Genomic DNA, 18,608 nt, shown 5'->3' on the forward strand with positions numbered 1-18,608 from the left:
AATCTAAGGAGGAAAAACTTATTTTACTAAATATGATATCGAAATACAAGACTCCTCACAAATTGAGGATTTCCCCTGCAGTTTCCTTAAATGACAGCATTCCCTGTCCCTTCTCTATCACAAGGAACTATCCACTCCCTGCACTGAATCTAGTTTAAAGTGCTGGTAATCAATCCAACCAGCTTGCTCCCCAGCATGCTTTTGCCCCACCTGCTCTGTCACATTCTGTCTGATGTCCACATACCTGGTCTCTCAAAGGCCTGCCCAAGATCACAGTAACCAAAACCTTGATCTGACACCATTACCTGAGCCAGTAATTTACCTGGCCCATTCTCCCTCTTCATTTCTCAGCCCCCAGTCAGCAGTACAGAGAAGACTACTTGTGTTCCTGCTCCCTTTAACATCTTCCCAAGGGATTCAAAGTCCCTTTTAATGTTCCATAATTTCCTTTTTTGCAGCCTCCTGGGACCCTACTTGAATGAGACCTTGAGTGGGTAGTAGCCTTCTATTTTATCAGAGGCAGTAGAGTCTTCTTAACATCTGTGACATGTGCCCCCAGATAACAGCAAACTGCTCTGGAGAGGTTATTTTTGGTGGCAAATTCGGGGCCTCAGTGCCTCCCAGCAAGGAGTCTCAATTACCAAGGCTCGTCAGCTGTTTTTGGTGGCACTAGTTTTAATAGGACTCCTTGGTTGGCCCTGCCCCGCATGCTTGTTGTATGCAGTGGAAGCAGGGACAGGTAGCTGGGAAGGGGCCAGGGATGCTGTCTGGACATGCATGGGATCAGGAAGGCTGAGGCACAGATGGAACTGAACTTGGCGAGGGATGTAAAAATAACCAGAAGGGAGCCTACAGGTGCACTGGGCAGAAGTGACAGACCTGGGGGAGTGCACTCCCTCTGACAAATGAGGAGGGAGAACTGGCTTTAACCAACATGGAGAAGCGCAAGGTACTCTATGAGTGCTTTGCTGTCTGGATTCTGCTGGAGATATTCTTCCACCTGGCTCCTGGCTTGTACCAGCTGGAGAGAGCACAAAGGGCCACCAGAAGTTATCTCATAAAGGAATGGCCAACCTGCAGAAAAGGCTCCAAAGATCCCCCTCCCAAGCATGGCCAGGTTTACAACAGAGACTTTACCCTCGGCTTCCTGTTAATGAATCACCACCGAAGACCTGAAAGTGGTTCAGCACACCCATTAAAATCACAACCCTCCACACTTGTTTCAAGCATATACCCCTTAATTTCTATGATGACAAACCTTATGACATATAGTAGCTGTTTGCCCCACTGCTTCAAGTACCCAGGAGGAAAAGAACACAAATGCATGCTGGCCACTTGTCTGATCTCAGGGCAGACTGAAGGCACCAGAAGGAGAGATGGAAGTGAGCAGAGGAGGACTGTAGCAAGTCATAGAGGCAAGGAATGAGGTGGAAAGCAAGTCAAGAAGGCCAACAGAATAAAACAAAGATGTACCAGATATGAAAGTTTATTAAATACCAAGTTGGAACATAAATATCTGGAATTAAATATAGCATATTAGTGTCACAAAATACATTCATATAAAAAGGTGCAGTACCAATTAGACAGAAGGTTGAAACATTAATTTTCCTTCTTCCCACTATGAACCGCTTCAGGTTCATCATGTGTTCATCTACCAACTGTGAATGTCTTAAGATGGGTCAAATTCTAATGCAAAATCCAACAAGGATATCAAGTCAGAAATATCAAAAAGGTCACATTAAAGCTTTCTTGGCACTGCTACACACGCACAGTATTTTTAAACCCTAGGTGCGTGAAAGTGACAGCAATGTAAAGTGCATTCTTCTCCAGCTTAATCACTGCTAAAACTTCCACTTAACCAGCAGAAATATTCACAGCATCAGGACGGAAACAGCTGGCAGGAATCCAATCAAAATCTCCTATGCGTTAAAATAACACTGGAGACTCTACCACAAACAGTGGAAGGGTTAAATAGAACCAAAGGAATGCTTCTGGTAAAACCTTTAACAAAAAACATGGAGCAAAATAATGTGTCAAAAACATTTTGACAGTTCCGTCAAGTTCAAGAGCCAACCTTACTCAGTCTGACAGTAATTAAAAATAGATATGGTTCTTATCCTGAGTGCAAAATAAACTGACTACCCCTCGGTGACCAACAGGTAAGTGCAGAGTGTCAACCTATTTAATATATTTAAAATTTATATTCAAACCGCAGTAAAGATGTTTCCACACTAAGCTGCAGGATGGGAAGTCACAGACCTCCTATGTAAACAAATGATCTCCAGTACTTTTCCCTTTACATTTTAAATAAAAATATATTTAGATCAGGTAATTTTGGTTTAAAACATCCCGGTACTCCTGTACCGCTCTGCAAAGGGGATCCTGGTCAACATTGAGATTTTTTGAAGATCCATAAGTAGATTTCATTAGAGAAGCTCTAGCAGTTTCAAGCTCAGCGGTGGCTGGAAAGAAAAGAAACAAGATTGACGATGTTACTTTTACAGTAGATTGAGTCAAATCAGTCACTGTAAAAACATTACTGATAACTGATCAGGCTATGCTCTAGAGAGATATTTAAAAACTTCCAAGGAAAACACAAATCAAAAAGGAAGGCATAAAGGAAGAAACATTTTTTCACATTCAATGATCAGCCAATACAATTTTTAAAGCTAGTTAAAGAAATTCCAGGTTTTAGAAACACAGAATGGTTTGGGCTGGAAGGGACCTTTTAAGATCACCCAGTTCCAATCTCCCTTCTATAGGCAGGGACAGCTCCCTCTAGACCAGGTTCCTCAGAGCCCCATCCGGACTGGCTCTGAATGCCTGCAAGATGGGGGCTATGCACAACATCTCTAAGCAACCTGTTCCAGAGTCTCACCACCCTTACATTAGGAAGTAAAGAGTTTCTTCCTAATATCTAGTCTAAATCTACCTACTTTCAAGTTTACAGCCATTTCTCCGCATCCTGTTATTACATGCCCATATATATATATGAAAGTTTTAGCCTTAACTTTAACTGCCAGGGATGTCTTAACTTTCCCTGGCTAAACCCTCTTTCGTTCATGGAAACACATCTTCGATGGAAGCAGAAAAGGATTTTCAGTACTTCCATCCATCAGCCTTTTCCAGACAAGATCCCCAGACCAAGCAAATACTACGGCTCCTACTACACATGTAATTATGTTTGAATATGCAAATGAGCACATGGCAATGGGTTTCTGTCTATTCAGGGAAATTGGAAGAGCTGTGAAGCAACAGCTGGATTCTCAAGGGCTCCCTGCTTCAAAATAACTCTAGGAACAGCAGCAGTGACTCTGGCAGAATGCTAATTGTGAAACAGTATGAATTCTTCTCTGAAGACCTGGCCTTTTATTATAGAACAGGCTTTACACTGCATATTAAAAGCAATCAGTTCATGCTGTGTTTGCCTATATATTGCTGAATGATTTTTACCTAAAGAAAGGCTATCTTTTCCACTGATTCTTCTTTATCCAAAGACAAGTATGACAACATGTCAGGTACAAAAAAAAGCAATGAAAAAGAGCGAGCAAAAATTAAGAACACCAGAAAATGTATATGGTATATTTGAAGTGCTGAATGCAATGAATGTATGCAGAAAGAGAAGTAGTGACAGAAGTCCATAAAAATCTTATTTCTGGGCTTTTTTTTTTTTTTTTTACATTTGATGTTTGTGCCTGAGGATGAAAGGTGACTTGAACTTAAGCCAAGTGTATCTGTGCGGGGGAGATGGTTTGCTCTCCATGCTTCTTCTCAAAAGTAGCTGCAGAACATTCTGAAGAGTATATTGGTTAGCAGGAAGTTTTCCATTAAAACTCTCTAAGTTAGAGTTAAAAACAGCCCCACACTGTGCTTCAAACAGCACAAATCTTGACAACTTTTGAAAATAATTACATAGCAGTTACGAACAGTCATCACCTTCCTTAAAAACACTGATATCAGAGTAGCATATTACCTTGCTGAAGTTCCTTATTGATTTCTTCCTCCAATTCCTTCTGTACCTAGAATTATAAATAACACATGCATTATAAATAACACTGCACATTTTATTAAGTAACAGAAACCAGCTTGGATCGCTAGAAAGGAGCATTTGCCCCTCGCTCTCCCAGGAGATGTTTATTTACTGTCATTTATTCTGAATGCAAAGTTTTCATAAGGAGAAATTAGACCTTTTAAAGGGCCACAGTCCAAACACCGTATGCGATCATTTACATTTGAAGATATTTGCGACTCCTGTGTTATTTTCCATCAGGTCTTTAACGCATAGAAGTAATTGTCAAAACAGACAGCATATAGCTTCCAGACTCATGTCATTAGCAAATACAGTTAAGTGCTTGGAGCATGTGGCTTACGTGGAGAGGCTGAGAGCATCAGGACTGTTAAGCCTGGAGAACAGAAGGCTTGTGGTCTCACCTACAGGTGTAATTATCTGACTGTGGGATGCAGCATAAAGAAGACAGAGCAAGAAATTTCTCGGTGGTGCCAAGTAAAAGAACAAGAGGAACAGGCAGAAGTCAAAAGAGTGGAAATTTATAAGACTGCTAAAAATCAGGAGTGCAGACAGGAAATAAAATCAGAAAGGAAACAGAAACTGAGAGACAGAATGGGAAGTAGGTGTTCCCTTTCTTATGCTACCAGTAGGAAAACTGGTTTCATGAATCCATGCACTCACGCTGGTTGCAGCTAGCAGAAGTCACTATTATTTCCTGCACCCACTTTTCAGAGCTGCATTTCTTTCTCTTGTTTGTAATCAGTGCAATTTGTTTTTTCAAACAGTTGCATGGACAAAGTAATTGATACCAGCATTTTGAATAACAGCGGCGTAAAGTATTTTCAGCTTCTTATCCTTGAAGCTTTATCAAAGCTTTTGCAAAATCAAAGCCAAAATCTACACGAGCTTCCTCATCCCAGGAAATGCTCACACTCTACTTCAGATAACCTCCCTTACTTTGAAAAACACCAAATGTGCACTGAGAGCTTTACATAAAAACAAAAGTGCAAGATGACTACACGAGGCAAACTCCAATTTAAGTTCCTTAGTTTCCAGTTATTATGAACTTTACTGTCAGGAGAACTTGTAATCTCCTCCATCCAAGAAGGCAGCACTTAGTTTGAATTTAATGGCAATACAGAGGTGGATTTTTTGTTGTTTTTTTTTTTCCCAATAGAAGGAAACAGATTACTGGAAAAATCTGAGGTATAACTGCAGCAAAGACAAGGCTCAGAGTCAGGTAAACTCTTGTCTTTTTAAGTAGCCTGGTGAACAGGCCAAGTACTAAGCAGCACAACTGGCAAAGTACTTCAAAGCTATTGCAGAAGTTGCAATCATGTATAAATTGCTGCAAAATATTATAAAGCTGTGAAGACTTGAAGAGTAGGTTGTTGTTTTCTCAGGTAATAATACATAGCAGGAAGCACAAAAAGAAATGTTTACTAGGCACAGCATGCATCCCACAGCAGACTGTATAGGAAGAAGCAAAGCAATCATACTCACATCATCCTAGTTTTAAAGGATGTCTTTGTTAGTATTAATGTACTAAAAGAAACTAAAAATGAAGATCAGTAAGGAAAAAAACAACGTGGCTTGACCAGAGATGTCTGATGAGCTGAGCAAAGATGTCAAAGTTATCCATTTCAAGTATGTCATACACTTATGCACATTCTATACAGTAAAGTTTAATAAATAGCTTAGCTGGGAACTTCCAATGCCACAGCAGCTGCTTATTAAATTTTCTCTAGTTGAAAAAAAAGAAAAAAAAAACAATACAAAAACCTTACATAAGTACATAGTTATGTGTATATACAGTTAGATAGTTCATCATTTAGATGTCAGTATTTTTGGTGTCTGAGCACTCTAGGAATTCTGTACAATCTTAATGACCTAAAGTCTTCATCACTGAAGAGTATTTCACAATGCTTACCTTATCCATGTACACTTCAACTTTTTTTCTTGCCAATAATGCAGTCCCAGCAGTATCTAGGAAGCATTCCCCTTGGCTGAAGCTTCTGTTCAGTGTGGAATTGTTTCTGAGATTTCCCAGTTCAGCTGAATATTTTCCTGGACTTGCAGTAGGACCTCCACTGACAGTGCTGCTCGCAATTAAAGATTTGTTTCTTTGGCGTTCCTCAAAGAGCTTACAATTGGCTTCTGCAAGTCTCTTGGTTGTTCTGAAATATTTAAAAACACACAAAGAATTATCTTAGATAATATTTTTGCAGAGTCACTTCTTCCAGGTCTTTGACTACTATTCAGCTTTTGAAAAGAGAAGGCATTAGAAGTCCAAAATGAGAGGGGCCCAAAGGCCATGTGTTAAAATGCTATCAACTTCAAACATGGGCCAGTGATGCCATAACTAGTGGTGTGACTGCTAGAACACTGAAGTGAAATGATGGTGGTTCCAAAAATAAAGGGGAAAGGTTTTAGAGGGTTACGCTTACATCCATAGTGCTGACAAGACACAGAAAAAGGATTTTAGGAGGAAACAGTACAAGGTTTTTCATGCAAGCTACTGCTACTTCACGTCTTGTTACCACTCCAAAAAAGCACGCACTTACCTTTCCAGCTTATTTGCTAGCCTTATTCTCATTTTCATTTCTTCACGATGCAGCTCTTTGTATTTTTCCACTTCCGCAAGCATAGATTCGTTTTGAAAAATACTGTCTTTGGTATTTTTTATTTTGTCCAACTCACATTCAACCTCTTTTATTCTGCACTTCAGCTGGTCTCTCAGCGAGGCATGATGATTTTCTCTGATTTGTTCTATCTTGTCTTGTGAGGCTGCCTGGACCTGAAGCAGATAATACAATTTCAACCATTGCAAAGAAAAAGTGAACTGCATCTCCCTATACGGTTGCCCATAACCAATTTAAAGGGCCCAGTTTTACTCAACTGAGTCAACTGGACCTTTTCACTACTATCAGCAATCAAGGCAAAACCCTGGAACCAACACGTTAAATAACTGTTTTCATCCAGACAGATCTGCTCTTAGCAATATTACTTATGGGAGCAGCTACTAAAAGAATGCTATGGCTGAAGGACAGGGCACACAAAAAGGATTCTACAAAGAAATTATGAGAATCCCATCCCCACTCTTTCTGCCCCACAGTAACTTCAGTGACTTCTTCCCTGAGCATTTTATCCTGTACAATGATAAAACATAACCTGTACGTATGGCCAAACCATCTCTAAGTTATAGCATTCATGTGATGAACAGCAATAACAAGATGACCAGATGGCCATAGCTTCTTCTAAGAACTGCAAAACAGAAGTCTGTCAAGGGACGGCTATTAGCTTGGGGACCTGCAGGCAAATTACACACACAAAAGCACTTTCGCCAAACAATTTTCCATTCTTCCACTTCCCTTCAGGAAATATAGAAGTATGGCACTAACACAAAAAACCAAAGTACGAACAAGAAATGGCAAAAAGAAGTTACATAATAAAAACTACAGACATACACAACAAATTCACTTACCTGCAAAAACAAATTGACTTCTTGAAGTTTTTGATTTATTTCTTGTGCAGCTCGCTCTTCCACTTCTTTCTTGTATCGTTCGATTTGGTTGTAAGTCATCATGTGCACATTGTGGACAGCCTCCAGATGTTGTCTCAGGTTTGCCACCTCTTCTTTCAGCTGGCATCTGGTCTTCTCTAGTTTTTCATGTTTTTTCATGTTTAGAGCCAGCAGTTCTTGCAAATAATGGTTTTGTCCTTGTAGTTGGACGCATTTTTTACACTCTAAATCCAGCTGATGAGAAAGTTCAGTAACCTACAGACAGTAATAAAATGAACTTAGAGGGGTGTAAAATTATTCTCTGAAAATTTATGAAGGGGAAGACCATCAAGTCTGTAACTGTCATCTGCTGACTCAGTACCCGAGTCAAAGGAAAGACAAGATCATCTTTTAAGGGAAGAACAACTTTTAAGTTCTTGCCAATAGGGTTCCTTGACTTACAACCTTCCTCAGTTCTGCAGCAAGTAAAAGATCAACAAGTAGCAAACTAGCAGAATTTCACTTACGGGAGTGTGCTGAAAGGCACTAGGGCCATTCTTTTGTGCACTGCTCTACTGCTCGATGGAAATCAAACCACTCTACCCAGACAGCAGAAAGAATGCCTATCATGCTTCAGGGGGAATGTTCCAGTACAGAGTTAACTGGGCACAGGAAACAAGTACTCCTCCTGCCATTGCTCTTGAAAGCTTTGTAAACAGTGCTTCAAAAAGCAGCTTCCACAGCAGTGGTAAAGGAAGGTATTTTCTCTCTAGGTCAAATCCAGTGTCTGGTTGCAAGAATATGTACAAAATATGAGATGTTTCAGTACTTTCCAAGGTCAATTGTGAAGCCAATTTTCTCTCCCAGAAATATAACTTTTCCATACCTACTGAAAAGAATATTACAAGTCTCTAGAAATTAACATGACCCAAACAAAACAACAACAACAACAAACAAACAAACAAACAACAACAAAAACAACAACAACAAAAAAAAACCACCAAAAAACCCAAAAAGAAACAACAAGAACTTGCCTTTGTTCTTGATTTTTCAACTTCATTCACCATTTCAGAATACCTGTTCTTCATTTCTCCCTGGAAATTGAACTGGGAGTCTTTTTCTTTGGCTTCATGCATCTTTAGTTTTTTCACAGCTTTCTTCAAAAGGCTCTTGAACCTGCACAACAAATCAGTCAAGAAAATAAGCAAAGGAACTAGGTATCTATTTGTCACGCTTGTACAAGAAAAGCATAGCTATGGCTTGCTTCATTTTTAACATGCTCAACAGGCCAAAAGTTAATAAGAAAAACCAGCATTTCAATGCAATAGATCACCTGGAGGGTCCAAATTTCACTTCAACAGAGGAAAAAAAGACTTCCCTCCCAGAAGTGCAAGGCAGCCTACATTTGCTCTTCTTATGGCAGCTACAGAAAATCATAGGCTCATGTACCAGAACTGTCTTGCAAGAACTGATGTGAGATCTGAATTTGCTCAGAGTTAAACACACCTGCTTTTACATGCAAGTTCCTTAAAGCCTGACTTCTAACCTACATGAGCTCTCTTTCAAGTACTAGTGAACCATACCTGTCACATTCCTTCTGCAGTTCAGTATTTCTTTCCCTTTCCTGGTCAAGACATGCTTCAAGTGGTCGTTTCAATTCTATCGGCTTCTTCACATTCTTTCTTTCATTCTCACACTTTCAAAAAACAAACAAACAAAAATACATGATACACTCAGCACAGGACAGTACACATAGCAACTGCAGATAGCACATATCCATCCTTTTGCCACATTCAGCAGAACACTGAGGCACAGGATTCTTGTAAACATTTAAATCACTTCAGGCTTCACACAAGCGGGCCAAGACCTAGGGATACCAATTAACGCCCCTGCTGAAGCAAATGCTCCTCTGCCCCCTTATTGGGCTTCGTCCCAAAAAGCTGGAAAAAAGATGCTAGAGAACAGCTTCCGCAGTTCCTCTGCTAATAGGTCAGCTTGCACAGGTAGCCACAGCCCTGGAGAACACTGCACACTCTACAGCATTCATTCCAATGACCAGCAGGCTCTTGTGGAAGAGTCTGCTTTTCTGGAATTCACCAGTGTCTTCTCAGTCATTACTTCCATATCTTATTTGTGGGTGTTTACTAATTTAGTTGCTGTTCCTCATGGTGTTTTTTCAGACAAACTACAGGAGAACTGGCAACTAGTTCTGTAGTTTGCATTTGCACCTTATTTATTCTGCAAGGGTTTTAAGCTCCTGTTATTCTGAAAACATGCAGCAGTTCCTCCGTACACTGCACTGAAAATAAGGGGTGTTTTAATCCTGCTTGGAAATCAAGGGGTCAGACAATAACCAGAAGGAAATCAAATAAAGAACACAGGAACTGCTGCCTTGCTCCATGTGCTCAACTGGTATCAAACCACACCGTCTTTCTGACAGCACAACTCCGAGATATTCTCTTGGCTTTTATTCAATTCCTTCATGACACCCAAATCACAATAGTACTCAGGGCCTGAGTAGCAGGGATATAAAATCAGAGTATGTAAGAACTCAAGAAAATGTCAGCATTGCTCTGGGTATTGGCTAGGTGTTAGGGACTGTTTTCTGGGCTCACTTCTTCTAAAAGCTCAGCATTTTCCCTACTCAGTTTAGCAATATGGTCTTCAAGGTGGGCTCTCGACTTTCGATCTTCCTCGCACATCATGCATGAGCCTCTGGATGTCATAGCCAACATATTCTGATTTTGTATCTATGGAAACAACAATGACAAAGGGAATGCCAAGATAACCAGAGAGACAACACTGCACATGAACTGCATTATAAACTATTAACTCAAATGGAGGCAGGGCTAAGCTCTCACAACTAAGGATCTATAGTGAATGTTACACTGAGTTTATAAAAGATGGCTTGAGAAGCACCGTCAAGAATAGCACTTAATGCTAGTGGAAAAAGTGAATGCTCTCTATACGATAAAATGAGGTTACATCATTTGGAGATAAGAAGACACACATACAACATTAACTCACAGTTTTCTTAAAATTCCCTACACTTACTGACTGTGAAATAACTGCAGATCTCCTCAGAGCAAGAAAACGTTTTCAGAACAGCAATGTTACTTATCCTTTTACACAAAGGAGCAAAGATTTGCATCACAGATGCATTTGTGTGTAAACAAGTTTGCTTATTCAGTTCCCTTTGTAAAGAATGAAAGTTGTCTACATGCTTTGAATAGCACATTTTAAGAAAAAGAGAGACATCCCTGACGTACAGAAGGACATAAAAACCTGAGCTTAAAGGCTTATATGACAAACTCATAAAACTTCCTCATGTGTCTTTACAGGATATGTTAAATGTCGGTTCTCCCTATGTGACAATGTATGGGTAAAATACAGAAGTGTTAAAAATGCTAAAAACCTTCTAATTGGTATATCACCAAAAGAAGATGACAGGAAAGGAACCTGGAAAAGAACTCAGACTTTTCTGGTGCAGATAATCAACAGCTTTTCCCTTCCACTAGATCCTTCTTATTCTCCCTATAGCAGCTTAATTTTCCAACAGCAAACTAATTAAAGAATATTCCAGGGTTACACAAGATGCTAAGCCATGCATGTGCACCAGCTACTTCCCAGCTGCCTGCCAATGACTGCACAGCATTACTTCACCTAGTTGTTCTTTCCTTACCTCAGCCCCCTGCGGGGCAGTAAAGTACCAACACATATTCACAAATGGAAAAAGAACCTAATGAGCTCAGGTGGAAACTATGACAAAGCTCTGAAGATAAAATAGATTTCTCACATCCAGGTTTCCCCTCCCAGATCTCAACCACACATCTCCCTCCTGCTGACACTGTCCGTCCTATCCATCAAAAGAATCATGCTGATTAACACAAACATTTTCATACTACTGCAAAGACAGAAATGGCAGCAGTGAAAGGTGGAGATTTACAACCTTTACCTTATGGGAAAACTCTCAAAACTGGAGAATAGACCATCAGGATTTTCAGAGTACCCTACAGTCACACCACAGCTCAGATGACTCAGCTCCCCTATGATCCCCAGGAAAACCACATAACTTCCCCACGAAAAATATCTAAATAGGCTCAGAAGCTCACATAAAAAAATAAAAAATAAATAAATAAAAGGGAAGTTTATGACTGGCTTACTGAGGCTTCAGTTCTCTTGTCCTGGTGTTGCGCAGCAGCTTCCACCCTGGCATTTTCCATTTCAAGCCTTAAAGAGAAGCACAGATCTTATTAGACAAATCCATAATAGCGCACACTGCAAAAGAATGGTGTGAAAGAATGCTATTTAAAGCAAGAGCTTCTTTTAAAATCATGTTTTACCCTGATGATGCAACAAGGCAATTCTGACGTTTTCAGAGAATCCCAGAAAGCAAAACCTTGCTTCACTCTGTTATTTTCTTACCGTTGGACATGTTCTTCCAGCTGCTTTATTGTAGAACTGCTTCTGGAAGCTGCTAACAGAAGGTCTTTCATTTTTTGGTTAGAAGCTGATATTTGTCTTTCCTTATTATCTAGGTCAGTCTTCAAATCTTGAATGCAACGCTCATATTGAATACGCTGTTTTTCAGAGTCATGTAACTGTAAAGTAGCAATGAGAATCCTCAGCAGCCCGGTTAGGTTCAGTATAGAGAGCTCAGTGAGCACTGAAGAATTTGGATATTGCATGTATCTACATACACCCCCTACCCAAAGTACTGGAATCGTTTCCAATTCATTCAAGCCTTCATTTCTCTTAGCAAATGAACAATAACAGATGATATTTCATCATCTGTGACACTGGCCTCTCCCATCTGTACAAAGGATTTTCTATAACACCATTATGAGCATTGACACTGCCAATCCTACCTTCTCAGTGGCTTGTGACATCCTGAAATTACTTGTTTGCTATTCTATCGAAAATATTAACCAAAAAAACCTCATCCTTTTCCTAAAGTGATTTCACAGCTCATTAGTATGTTGTTATGGTAGATGTTTCAGAAAAAACCTACAACTCTCACAGAGAGCAAAAAAGAAAAACTCAAATTCAGCTGTCCAGTATTTCTACTTTTTCTCAGAAATCAGACACCAAACTTGGCCAAACCAAAAGCGATAACCTGCTGAGACACCAGGTCATTTTGCAAAGCAGCTTATCAAATACAGATCTTCTCCAGTTAAAGACATAATGACTTCGTGTCGAAGACCACCCAGTCATGGACACCAAGTGCACAGAACAATGCAGTTCATATACTTGTCTTTAAATCTATACCCCTGAATTTATTTCTAGGATAGGAGGACATTTGCTTATACTTTGAACTCTCTGCTCTGATTTGGCACAGGCATGACTGTGATCACAGATGACAAGGGGCAAGTTGAGAAGACTAAGGGGATAAAGACCACCTTATAGTGTTTACAACCAACCTTATAAGACACAGAAAAACAATTTGTAAATTCAGAGCACCTGTGTAATGTTGCTTCAGATAGTTGGTAGTTTGTACACATCCCATCCACAAATAAATTCTTAATTGTGTTTGACACCAGGAGAGGGAAGTAAGTTGGGAAAAGAAAGAACACTGCTACAACACCCTGGAGCCACAAGAAGAACTTTAGCTGTGGGGCTGAAGAACGGCTCCTACTTGCAAAAGAAACTAGTTGGCTTTTTGATGATTCTAGTAACACTTATCTTTCACTACAGAGGAGGAGGCCAGCTGGCAAAGATTTCACCAGCTTCGTGAATTATGACAGGGTATCACTGCTAACCTCCTTAGCTCTCTCTGGTACTTGCTCTCAGAACATTATTTTTCTCTTCTTCACCAGAAACAGGGAAAAATCACCCTCAGATTTTATGTGTAAGTTACAGCCTCTCTGTACCTTAGCTTTAATCCTGTCCAGTTCCTTCTGCAAGTGCAATTTGTCTTCCTCAAGGTCACTGCGGTAGCATGTAGTAACTACAAGGGAAGCTTCTGACATAGACTGCTTTTTAAGAGCATCAGCAAGCTCCTGCTGCAGCTGTCTGACCAAACCCTAAGGAAACAGATAAACATGAGGAAAAACATGAAACTTGACTTTACTCCTTTAAACTGACTATATTATACAGTTCAGTCATTTACCGGTCCTCCTTAATTCTAAGAGAAAAAACAATGAACCACAACAAAACAACACAATTTGGTCCTATGTGTAAAACTTACACCTGATGCATTTCAGAAATACAAAATCATTTTATGAATTGAAACATTTTAATTTATTCTAATTGTATAGCTTACCTCTCTTTCTACTTTGTCAGTCTCATATTTAAAGACTTGTTCCTTTAAATCAGTACACTTGGTATTTAATTCCTTGTTTCTCTCTTCCATGAGGTAAACCTGCTTTTCACTGTCAGCTCTGAGTTTGTTGAACATATCATGAAATCTGTCCTGGACATCATTCACAACCTTTTCTTTGATGATCTCCTTGTTCCGCAAATCTTCCAGCTGCTGACGGAGTAAAAGGTTTTCACTTTGGAGCTGGGCCAATTGTTCCTGCATAGATTCATGCTTTATCATAAATTTACTGACTTGATCTTTCTCAAGTTGCCACGCATGCTCATTTTCTTTTGCTTGACACTGGGCTTGATTTAAGTCTTTTTGTGTCATTTCTAAAAGCAGTGTTTTTTCTCGAAGTGTTTGTTCCAACTGGTGAAGCTCGTTTTCTAGACTATTAACTTTGCTTTCCGTTTTACTCAGCTGCTGAGACAAGCTCTTGTTGCTCTCTCGCACCTCAGAGAGCTCACGATGGAGCTTGTCTTGTAAACGAAGCCATTCATCACGTTCTCTCTGAAATGTTCGTTCGGCATCACTTTTCAATGACTGATGATGTTCGAGATCTTGAACCACTGCATTCAAGCGGGAACAGAATGATTCAATCTCTGTTTCCAGTCTGTCTTTGCTTTCTTTTTTCTGTTCAAGCTTGGAAGTTAGCATTGCAGATTCCGTCTTGAGTAAATTCAGCTGTCCATTGTACTGAAATACTGTCTGTGTTAAGGTTTCCTCACTCAGTTTAAGTTCCTTCTGAAGAGAATCATTCTTTTCTTTCAAAGACTCATTTTCCTCTAAGTATTTTCCTTCATCCTCCTGGTGCTTACGTTTTACTTGATCGAGTTCTAGTCTTAGCATAGCAATCTCTTCTTGCAGTAACTGATTTCTGTGTAGCAGATCCTTTTCTCTGTCATTAGTGTCAGATTTCTGTGTGATAAAGGACAATAATGAATAGTTAGTTGGGAAATAAATTCAGGTTTAACCCATCAGGCAGCTAGGCACCACACTCTCATCACTAAGTGGGATGAGGGAGAGAACAGGAAACAAAACAGAACTCATGGGCTGTGATAAAAATAATTTATTAAGCAAAAAGATGAAGGACATGGAAACAAGAAAGTGATGACAGTATAATAACGAATTCAAAAGCCAAGTAATAGGATCACAAACAGCCTCAGCCAGCTTCTTTCCTAGTGAATCTCCAGATATCTGGACATTTCACGGGTAGAAACCTTAGAAATGATTGTAACAACTATACAGTGAAGAACAGCAGGCAGTTTAAGAGACTGGGAACACAATGTCTTATTTTCCAGTGGCTTCCTACTTCCACATGCAATTCAGGTCTATGTGGGATTGATGATGCTATTCAGAGTTTTTAGACAACAGTAACAAAATTTGGTTATATTGATAAACTGTAGATAATCCACGAAAAGGCACAAAAGGTTATTTTTCTTAAGGTTTTAGAATGAGCACAGTGAAGTATAACCAAATTAATTAGGAATGGAACTGCTTACCTCTGAATTTTTCCTAATAGTTTTTCTTGTCTCTTCTTCCAGCTCCTTCTGTCTCCACAGGTGGTTGCTCAAAATTCCTTCTTGCAGAGCTCTAGCACTCCTTTCATTAGAGAGCTGTCTCTGTGTTTCATCACGCTCTTCTTCAACCTACAGTAATATAGTTGAACTTGTGAATCTTGAACAAAATCAGAATTAGCAATACCTTCCTATTTCATTCTTTTTATTCTTACATTCTATTAATTCTATTAAGAGTCATTTATCATAAAATCATAGAATGACCTGCATATCAATTTTCCATGTTTGCAAACAAACATCTTTAGATTTATCTGAATTGAAAGTTATAAGGATAGTGTGAGTCCTTTGCACAAATCAGCATCATAGAAGTTTTATACTTAATGAATCTCCCTCTATAACACAAGAAAAAAACAAACAAACTAGAACTACTATTCTTGGAAACATACAGAGTTTAAGTAGAAACCCAAGTTATCTTTCTAACAAACTATATATACATACTAAAACCAGAGATGGACACTCATATGCTTACAGTCAAAGATTTAAAAACATCTATTCATCAATATGAGCACTAACACTAAGAACTGCACAAAACAAATGACTAAGATTTCCAAAAACACAATAACTACATTTACTTTACCCCACTGCAAGGTCTTAAGTCTACATCTCTTCTACTAATATTTAGAAATGCTTCAGAAAATGTGCCAATCCATTTTCAGTTTACCAAAATCTAGCAATACTGCTGGATAAATTGAGTTGTATGAGATTTCCAAAGGCTATTAATGAAGTGAGACACAGAAGAGGACTGACCAGCTGAACAGCAGACCAGGAGGTAAACTAATGCCAATGATGTCCCTGTTAAATCCAGGCAGACTGAAAGAGGTGATGCTAACTACTTACTGCTTCTGCCAGAGCAACGTGGCCACTGAGGATCCTTAATGACCACTTTCACATGTTCTTAATATGTTTGCAAATACAAGTTCTGAAAATTTGAGGCTTACTATTTATGGGGAAAAATACAACACAACAGACCGAATTTCCGAGGTATATTTCAAACTGCGTAGAACCATGACAGGAATGCTGAAAAGTAGGTAAAGGCCAGTGAAAAGACCCTCAAAACTGTATGTAAGAACTGAAGAATTCATGCAGGTTGTGTACAGTGAGAACATCATCATCTCAATTGCATTAAATAAGCCACTAAACTTGTAATAAAAATAAAGGTGAGAGTTTTTCTGGATTCAGACTTGATTGTAAGCAACTGAGGCAATTTACAGATTATCAGGTAAACAGTAACATTTAGGCCTAAATTTAAATTCATGTAAGTATACTTGAAAGAATACTACAAACAGTAACTGTAATTTCCTTCTGAAGAAAAAAAACAATAATAATAAAAACATTATATATATATATATATACACATATAATATATATATAGATATATAGATATAGACATACATATACACACACGCGCACAGAGTTCTGTAGTAATTAGGAAAAATAACTCAAAGAGAAGCTTTGCCTGAAGCACAAACCAAACTATAATTCTGAAAAATGTGAAAAGGTATCATGAACTTGTTTGTTCACGCTGGTTTCATGACAATGGTCCTCAAAATGCACCAAGATAATTGCCTAATGTCTCTTTCACCAACAAGTTGAACATACTAGCATAAAATATCAGTTTGAAAGAAACAGAAAAACAGAAGATATATATTTAATATACCTGTTTCTTGAGCTGTTTCAGCGTTATTAACTCTGTTTCTAAATTCCTTACACGAAACTCAAGTTGTTGTTTTTCCTCTGTCTCTCTAGAATATTGATCCTTTTCCCTCTTTAGTTGCTTTCTTGTTTTTTCATATCGCATTTCAGCTCTATGTCTCTTTTCCTCTTCTTGTTTCACAAAAAATCTGGGATTTAAAAGAGAGTATTTGAGGAATTAAAGCACTGACAAAAAAGTAAATATGCCACATCATGAACCAGGAGAAACAACTTAAAACTGTAGAAATGTCACACCTTTTCAAATATAGAAGTTTTTCTGCAATTTTAAACTTTTAACATCACTCTAGTTTCATTCCATTAGTGGTGGAAGACACGTTATACATGAGCTGCACAAGACTGACAAATAAGCCCTTAAGTGATGTACAAAATTCATCATGTATTTCCATGTCGACATAGGTAAACATGAACAGTAAACCACGAACTTTTACTAACAAAAATACACTGTTTTTAATAAGTTGATCATCACCTATATAGTACAGATTCATAATGACTGCAAGTAATACCGATAAAACATCACATCACTTATCTAAGACAAATCAAAAACTTTTAAGAAGCCTTCCCTAAGACTATAACAACTGCTTACCATGTGCGGATGAACCTTTTCATTTCTTTTAATAAATTAAAGGATAAGGATAGTGTTCAAAAAAAGATTTGAATATCAGCAACCACTAACAAGTAGTTCAAAACATTGGCTGTAACATCAGTATTGAAGCAGCTTATTCTAAAGGAGAAAGATTTACATGTAGTCTTTAGCTTCCCAAAAAGTACAGCTTTTATCATGTATAGCTAATACTGTTTTGAGATTTTACATAGAAGAAAAAATTAATTCCTTCTATTTACAGATGTTTGGGAATTCTGAAAAATGTTTAGAATCAAATCCAGGCCAAATCAGGAACGGCTTTGTCTTACTTACAATCCCCTTCCACGTACTGGGAGACTGTTGGCACATCCTGAAGTTTATTTCCCTCAGCTTATTCTCACAGAGTTTCATGCTCTGTGATCAGCCTGGAAAGCCTCTACTGAACTCACACATGTTGACTACGATCTCTTGAAGGCCATAAAAAGAAATGCACACGAGTACTTGGAGGCCAAAAGTTGGACCCAGTGCTCCAGACACAGACCAACTAGATGCTAAGTAGGGATGGACTCCTCCCTTCAGCTTCTTGACTCTGCAACCCAGGATGCTGCTGGCCTTCTCAGCTGCAAGATCATTCTGACTCATGTTGCACTTAATCTCTGCCAAAGCCCCCAGAGGCTTCTCAGCGAATCAGCTCACCAGCCAGAGCATTTCACTGTGTACACAAGGGCTTCCTCCATCCCACGTGCAAGGGCTTTGAATTCGTTCTTGATTAATTTATTAGGCATAGGAGGTAAGATTCTAAAGACACGATTAGAGTCAGTGTTAAGGAAGAAATTCTCTGGGAAGCCTGGTCTGGTGGTTGGTGACCCTGCACATAGCAGGGGGGTTGAAACTAGATGATCATTGTGGTCCTTTTGAACCTGGGC

At 39.0% G+C, this 18,608-nt stretch overlaps 1 protein-coding gene across 1 annotated transcript in view; it reads right to left on the reverse strand.

The window, feature by feature from the left end:
* Nucleotides 1-1,470: 1,470 nt before the first annotated feature.
* Nucleotides 1,471-18,608, reverse strand: part of LOC146756633 (ankyrin repeat domain-containing protein 26-like) — a 41,593-nt gene continuing 24,455 nt past the window's right edge. The window contains exons 17-29 of the mRNA XM_085524244.1: nucleotides 17,047-17,230; nucleotides 15,315-15,461; nucleotides 13,774-14,730; nucleotides 13,382-13,534; nucleotides 11,937-12,112; nucleotides 11,675-11,741; nucleotides 9,095-9,207; nucleotides 8,546-8,687; nucleotides 7,494-7,787; nucleotides 6,574-6,806; nucleotides 5,940-6,186; nucleotides 3,974-4,019; nucleotides 1,471-2,462 (exon numbers count right to left, since the gene is read on the reverse strand). Of these exons, the coding sequence (XP_085380370.1) occupies nucleotides 2,320-2,462; nucleotides 3,974-4,019; nucleotides 5,940-6,186; nucleotides 6,574-6,806; nucleotides 7,494-7,787; nucleotides 8,546-8,687; nucleotides 9,095-9,207; nucleotides 11,675-11,741; nucleotides 11,937-12,112; nucleotides 13,382-13,534; nucleotides 13,774-14,730; nucleotides 15,315-15,461; nucleotides 17,047-17,230 (2,902 nt within the window). The 3' untranslated portion in view covers nucleotides 1,471-2,319. The remainder of the gene's footprint in view (nucleotides 2,463-3,973; nucleotides 4,020-5,939; nucleotides 6,187-6,573; nucleotides 6,807-7,493; nucleotides 7,788-8,545; nucleotides 8,688-9,094; nucleotides 9,208-11,674; nucleotides 11,742-11,936; nucleotides 12,113-13,381; nucleotides 13,535-13,773; nucleotides 14,731-15,314; nucleotides 15,462-17,046; nucleotides 17,231-18,608) is intronic.

Source organism: Coturnix japonica, chromosome 26 (genome assembly GCF_054131305.1).
Source record: "Coturnix japonica strain WE chromosome 26, WE-NBRP24, whole genome shotgun sequence".
NCBI lineage: Eukaryota > Metazoa > Chordata > Aves > Galliformes > Phasianidae > Coturnix > Coturnix japonica.